We start from the raw sequence: 7577 nt of genomic DNA, 5'->3' as shown, positions 1-7577 counted from the left end.
AGTGCAGTGCGGGTAGCGGGCAGATTTTTCCTGCCGCGCCATCACTAGTTGACATGACAGTGCAAATTAATGATATCATTCGCTTTCAAGGTCGTTTTGACTTAACAAGATAGTTGAAAAGTGATTCCTAGATCAGTGTAAGACAAAAGTGTTGGTCCGAGTAGCGGTAGCGCGCTACCTTCAAAGTAGCGGAAGCCCACCTCTGAACACCACACTGCTAACCACAGGACTACGTCAGCGGCCCAAAGCCTCAAAGAGCATACGATAGGCTACTGCCAGGATTGAGCCTATGGGAGGGTAAAATCTATCCACCGCCAAAAGATTGAAAAATAACGGAACTCACCGAGTTGAATTGCAACCATGTAAACATTTCTGGCTACAGAAAATTTATTAGAATGAATAGTAGCACTGCAATCATGGATATAAGGTTTCATGCTGCTCTAAACAAATGGAGACGAGAAGGAAATTAACATCAAATAAACATTTTCGTTCTAAGCAAAACGCAAGTACAGTAAAAAGGCATGCCACCGACAGCGTAATATTGAAAGTGCTTCGAAAGTAATACTTTTGCTTGGTGGAACAAGAAAATGGTCAAATAAAGACATTGCCAAAGGCTTTAATCCAGCTTGTTGCCACAGCGCTGAAGAACTACACAGTTTTCTCAATCTTATTTTAACCACAATGCGCTTTTTGTGACTGTAACAAAACATGTATAATTAATGCCGGGAAAATAATACGCCAGTGACAACATATTTTGTACTCAGATTGAACACCTTTTTTGTAGAATATTCCTTACTTAGTAAAAGCAAACAAATCTGCATTACCATCAATAAAAAAACACGTTTTCTTTGCAAAAAAAAAATAAAAAATACGGCAGTATGATATGAAACTATCTGGGTTGGCTGTAAGTGTCAAATTAGGAAAATCTTAAACTAGCGCTTGATTTTAATTATCATTCTTTTTCGTTCTGAGCAACATTACGGTCTGCACAGACACTAGTCAGAAAATCAGTCAGTCGTTTACATATTGATTTAACGTCTGTAGATGATAAATTAATATAATAAAACTAATTTTCTGGCTGAGAAATAGTGGCTTTTCTTTTTCATCGATAGGTGTCACGTTACTGGTATCAGCGTTGATCAGAGGAGTCTCCTATGCTAATGGCAGCCCAAGTGCAACCAGACCTTCGTGTTTAGACGGTGGAGTCATTACTGGTTCAATCGATAAACTTTATCAGAATCCACTTTCAAGAGTTTGCCCGATTCATGAAGGTAATGCGACGTTGCAGGGTTTCGTTAGATTATAGTTTTAGAAAGCAAACACTTTACCAACATTGTATTGCGATAATCAATTTGACAACAAAATATTAAGACAGTCTTGCACTGGTCTTGGAAGATTAAAAAACAAACACAAATTGCTTAGAGTTTGCCCAGAAGATAGTTGCACATTTCTTAAAAAAAAATTTAGAGCGTTCCGTCAATGCGGTTGAGTGAAAACAAACATAGGAAGACCAACACTTTTATAAGTGTTGCTTGCTTTGAGCTGACCGTTCAATATCCCACCACAATGTGTAGCATACCGCCGCCGATAAAAAGTTTATGAATTTAAGTTTGGTTAATGATTGACTACGAGCAGAAAAGACGAATCAGTTTTTGTTTTCCAGTTTCTTTTTAAGTTCATTGGCAACGTTCCTTTGCTTGTTGACGTCAGATAGGGGAATGATCGATCTAAAAAAGGATAAGCACCAATCAGGCAACAACAAAATGAAAACATCATTGCTTGCACGAGTCTACAAGCTAAGGTCTAGTATATTTGTAGTACCAACTCAGAGCCGAGCGATTATCACCTCCAGCACTGGTGTTGGTAGGTCTGGGTTCGATTCCAGATCGGGTCATACCGAAGACATTCAAAACGGTAAAGATTGTGTTCTTTCTCGCATGCATAAGCCAGTCGAATAATAATGTGGCGACATCGTAAATCTAATACAAAATTGACAAAGAGAACAATGACTAATAAACCTTAGCAGTAGGCACTACATAATGTTTTCCAATTTTCCAAAGAATGAGTCTTTAAATACAATGGTGATGAGCAGATGACAAAATATGCAACTAACAAGATCAAATGACCTATGTGCCTAATGGCAGAATACAAGTATCACCAAACCGGCGATACGACCATTAATGATTTATTTGTTTCTCTTGAGCTCGTCAGCATCGCACCGCTAGCTCAGCCTCATGAGCAAAACACGGGGTCTATCGCCTCAATTCTTGCTACAATTGGCTGCCGAGAAACATATAGTTGATTGGATGGTCTAAATGGCTAGCGTGGAAGCTACACCGTTATGGTTAGCGAATCGCAATTGCTTGCTGTACTAGTGAGTACTCACTACTCAGCCTTACAGCCAGGTAGAACGCTCCCTACTTCACAATAATATTATTATTTCTAATTGCATATACTTGTAGAATAGATGATTAATTTAACACTGTCGACTATCTAGGCGTTTTGCTCACCGAAGATCGTTGACAATGTCCATAGTTTTCCCGAAATAAATCTCATTCAATGTATTTCGCATTTTGTTTTCCATCTCTTCCACCAATCGTCCCATATTCGCGATGTGTGAATTGCCTTCGCTTAAAGGTGAGTCTTTCTCCACCTTAGAATCAGAATGTATTACGCAACCAACATACCCTGGTGGGGTGCATAGCTAATAGCTTACCAGTAAAATTCAGCAGGTATGTATTGGGGACCAAACCATACGTACATGTACAAAAGTATGGAAAATGACATTCTTGCAGGAAAGGAAATCACATACTTACGCAGTCAACATATTAATGACCTTAATCTTATAGCATAAACAAACCAAATTAGCTCAGAATTTCACAGAATTTAGATACAAACTTCGAAAAGAAGTCCTTGTTAATTTTCTTACCTCATAAACTGTCGAAAAGAAGCTATCAAAAAGAACCGATCAGTCAAAGATAAAAATTAATGTAAAGCAGCATACCTGTCTAGTGAGACTTCCTCCCAGGTTCATAGTGCCAGAGGCAGTCTTGTTAGTTTGCAACCAGAGCATGACAGTGGATGTGAGTTTGTAATGAGCATTTCTACCACCAGACTTTTCCTTCAAATGTTGAAACGACAGTAATGTGTGATCCAAGACAGATTCTCAACAAGGTCGGCTTCAAACCATTTGGCTCAATGTTTTAAAATCTTTTGAGCATGCAGTTGAAGTGAATGCATTAAAGATGGGCCAATAGACCAAATCATTGTACTTGGGAATGTCTTTTTCAGTGGTGTTCTTTCAGTGAATGGTCGTTAGGACAACATTTTAAGAAATCGATGTTGGTGCAATGTACAAATGCATGAAATCATTTTAAAAATCAATTGACGTAAGTACAATGTAAAACTTCTATGACAAAAAACAGAATCGCAGAGTTGCTACAAACACAAAAAATTGCAAGTACAGTATAGAGAAGTAACTTCGGCAATGTTGGTTTTTAAAATCTTAATATTTAAGTTTACGATACCTGAACTTCTACGACATGGATGGAGTCCCAGCAACCTTTAATCTTTGTGGAGGAATCGCCAGCCTTCTTTATTAGAATTGCTCCAGCAAATCCATGGTCAAGGTCCCAAAGATAGACAGAAGATATCCCCCCTTCATAGTACCTTCAAAATTGAAAGCGTTAGAAGTATAAACTTACCGTAAGTAACTAAAATGGTTGACCCTCAGAGTGCTTTGAAATGAAAAAAGTCTGGACATTGTTACAAAGTTTACATGCTTTCCTTCAAAATTTACTACAAGTTCATATTCCTACAGGGCAAAGATTTAGCTGGTCAGAGTGTGAACAAATGTGCAGTACATCGACACATACTATCAGTATGATATTGGTAAACATTACTTATAAAGCTGACTTACATTTCTCTGTATGAGTCAAATGCAGAATTGGCACTAACTTCAAGATCACGCAAGCGATCTGTTGGCTTGGCTCCATCACTTATGGGAGGATCGTACGTGTTACTCCATGGAGATCTTAACACAAGTTTTCAAAACTAGATTTACAAAAATGTTATCATCAACTACTGAATGATAAAAACATATATATAGGTTGAGTGTGCTGGTATTTGGTTAAAACATGACACTACTCAAAAGTTTTCTGAAACGGATGTACCGCACCTATACTACATTAAATATATAAGAGAAAAAAAAATTAAAATTAAAAAAAATATTTTTAACAACATCAAATAAATAACAATAAAACTGCCGGATAGTAGTCAAAATCTTGAAATGTCTACTCTCTCCTGTAATCTGAATATTGAACAAAGTACTGTAAATAGTTTTTAATTACGGTAAATGTTTTGAATTTCATTAAGGCAGTAAAAGTCTTGAAAAAAGCGTTGAAAGTCGTGCACATCTGCAAAATATGCTTTGCCTTTATTTCACTGTCGAATTAATATGAAGACTGCCATCTAAAAGGTAAACATAAAAATTATATATCAGTCATGTTTCCAAGACGTCTACCTACCTGTATGAGTCACCGTCCCTATTATAATCACACAATAGATAATCTTTTCCTGTTTGTTTGTCTCGCAATACTCTCAAAGGCTGATCGACAGATGCCAGCAGTTCTTCACATAAATCAGGGACAAGGTCGATCAAATCTGACAAGTTTTTTTCAACTTTTTGGGGTGGGAGACGCCGCATCAAATCAAGTGCACTATCCAACTGCTTATCCTACAAAACAAAGAAATTTTATTGTACTTGGAAGATGATACTGAATGGATAAACTATTTCTTGCATTTAGAGCACAAGAAGTAACGGTTTTATAAAAGAGAAATGATGAGTTGGTCGCTTAAGTCACTAAATAAACGAATCTAAACCTTCTCAACAATATCACAATAATCAGTTAATCACTACAAGAGCTATGAAAATCAATGTAGCACTGGAAAGTCATGGCTGCTGTTCATGATAAGCCAATTGTAAATTTAATAAGTTTCAATTTTGTTTTGTTAATTATACTACAATTTGAGTTAATGTTATTTAAGTCTGATTAGAGAGTCTGCAGTTGAGTCACCTGAGAGAGGATAACTCAGAAAGATATCTTGTCTATTTCAGAACTGCAAAAGCAGAAACTGCATTTCAAAATTTGAATTTTTCAGATTGCTTACAATTTTTTTAAAGGTAGGCTACTGTATATTTTTTGTCAAAGAAATATGTTTTTAATAATATTTTTATTTTTTTATTAAGCAAAAGAACAACTTAGATCTCTGATTGTAGTGCGATCCGTACTTACATTCATAGTTTTTCTGTGATTTTCTCAAATTTCCACAATTCTTATTAAGCCTATGAAATAACACAAAATTCAATAAAAACATTAGTGAATAATGAAAGACATGTCAATTGTTAGTTATTGCTTATTATTCACGACATACTAAGCAGCTTATTCATACCAAAGTGAATCAGCACTTAAAGTGAAAAAATAGTTGTGTAGGTAGGTCTACTTTAAATTACACCTGCGGCACTCAAGAAAGTGTACAGAAACTTGAAACATCGTTGACAAAAACTGAGTGTGGAAAAATTATAAATTTTGAAGTTAGAATAATATTGTAGTAGGCTACTGGAGTACTGGTACAGCAATGTGCAGAGATGTACGTATACGCCACAAATTCTACGCCCTAGACATGCGGCGTAGACTTTTTGTTTACGCTAACGCTTACTACCAAATTTTTTTGGCGGAATGGCCCATTTCGGCGAGTCCGATTCGGCTAGTTCCTTATTCGGCGAGAGCCTTTTTCGGCGAGTGCCCTATTCGGCAAGTGTTTGAAATTTTATTTTTGAAAGGGAATTATCGGGTACCGTAGCCTGGGTTTTATTTTTCGGTCATTTATCGGTCATTGACCGATTTTTTAGCAAAATGTCCGAAAAAAATATAGTCAATTTGGTCAAAATGTCCGAAAAAATATATAGTCAATTGACTATATATGACTAAAAATTAGGGATGTGCCGATTACAAAATTTTTGCCGATGCCGATTCTTCAATATTTGCCGATGCCGATTCCGATTCTTTGGTTAAATGATGATTAAAGCTGCTTTTAGTTGGTGCTATACAAGTGGTTGCGATTTTGTTACAAGTTGCTGCCTTTGAAATGTCTAAAAGCGTTCACTTTGTCGCCTGCTCTAGACAGCGTGATTTTATACGGTAGTTCTTCATTGCTTGCGCGCTACAAAGTGGTGATAGACACGCGTTTTATTTGTCGCGGAAATCAGTTAAGAGACAAATTGCCATCGCTTACAGAGTGCAAAATCAATGTAGCTTAATGCAGTGTGCAAAATATTATCTTGTACGGTTTGTAGTATTTTTCTCGCAGAATTTAAGAAGGTGCCAGAAACAAGAAGAAAAAAAGACTAGAGTGTAAAAGAAAATGAACGCAGCGGTATTGAATATACAAAAACCTTTAAAAAAGTAACACACCAGCCTTGCATTCAAAGTGCATCAATAGGCGAAAAAAGAAAAACATCTTGTGAAGAAATTAGTATTGTTTTCGAACACCGAGTTGCAGCCAATCTTTTTGCTTAGCAAACACGTGAAAAAAGATTACCGGGTAACTGGTTTAATTACGTTTGCGCAATCACACGATTGTTTGTTGAACGCATTAAGCGTAACAGGCCTATACTTAAAATTTACTTCTCTCTGCTTAGTATATTAACATTAAGCAACTTTCAGTGACTACGAATTTTACAACGATTAAACAATAATTACAAAGAACATTTCTGCTTTTTAATATTCAAAATTAAAGGCACGTAAATTAAAATGCAATAACATCAACTTTTCTCCAGTTGCTGGAGTAAGTCTGTTCCGTTGAGGCGTAAAAATATTGCCACCTGTGCTAAAAATTCGTTCGCTTTCGATCGAAGATGGTGGTGACGTCATAATTTAGACTACCGCTCTCTGAATGCTCGTTGACGCTGATGCGGTTGTTCAAAGAAGCCGTTCTTTGATCGGTATTTCCACGCGCTCGCGCTACTTTTGATTAGGAAACTTTGATAAAGAATCGGCAATTTCTTTCGATGCCGATTCCGATACCTACCGATGCCGATTAATTGGCACATCCTTACTAAAAATGACCGAAATAAATAAAAAATGACCGAATTTTTTCAAGTCATTTCGGACAAATGACCGAAAAGTCTCAGCGAAAAAAAAAACCCAGACTCCGTAGCCTAACTGTTTTCACATCGTTTTAACGTCGCTGAACGTGCAGAAAATAAAAATAAAATGTTTGAACTATTAAATTAAAATTGGTCATGTCAGTTCAGTTCAGTTGTTTTTATTTCTGACCATCATATCAAAAACAATACACGTCAACATAGCAAAGGTAGAAGCGACAAAACGCGAACGTTAAAACGTGCTTAAATTCGTCATGTCCGTTCAGTTGTTTTTAAGGTAGAAGCGCCAAAACGCGAACGTTAAAACGTGCTTGTGACCGAAGTAAGTTATTGAGTTGGAAGCAGTGGCGTAGCCAGAAAAAAAATTTGAGGGGGCCAAATATTTGATGAATGAAGAGAACGTCAAAGTGTT

The 7577-nt window shown here is 36.6% G+C and overlaps 1 protein-coding gene across 1 annotated transcript; it reads right to left on the bottom strand.

Moving 5' to 3' along the window:
- Positions 1–347: 347 nt before the first annotated feature.
- On the bottom strand, positions 348–7134 carry LOC145764639 (F-actin-capping protein subunit beta-like). Its single transcript, XM_082576277.1, has 7 exons — positions 5295–7134; positions 4527–4735; positions 3920–4033; positions 3528–3669; positions 3005–3121; positions 2511–2653; positions 348–1727 (listed from the first exon to the last, which is right to left on the bottom strand). The coding sequence occupies exons 1-7, from the start codon at positions 5298–5300 to the stop codon at positions 1646–1648; spliced, it is 813 nt and encodes a 270-aa protein (XP_082432403.1). The 5' UTR covers positions 5301–7134; the 3' UTR covers positions 348–1645.
- Positions 7135–7577: the final 443 nt, after the last annotated feature.

Source organism: Aplidium turbinatum, chromosome 2, assembly GCF_918807975.1.
Source record: "Aplidium turbinatum chromosome 2, kaAplTurb1.1, whole genome shotgun sequence".
NCBI lineage: Eukaryota > Metazoa > Chordata > Ascidiacea > Aplousobranchia > Polyclinidae > Aplidium > Aplidium turbinatum.
Note: the sequence above shows the minus strand (reverse complement) of the source record. Positions and strands in the feature narration are given on the sequence as shown.

Bases quoted from the DNA above. Each gene is read 5' to 3' on its own strand.
- LOC145764639 (XM_082576277.1), bottom strand. The intron at 3,122-3,527 runs GTATCGTAAACT...CAACATTTGAAG, and splicing joins TCCATGTCGTAGAAGTTCAG to GAAAAGTCTGGTGGTAGAAA. The intron at 1,728-2,510 runs GTGAGCAAAACG...ATCCTTTTTTAG, and splicing joins GACATTGTCAACGATCTTCG to ATCGATCATTCCCCTATCTG.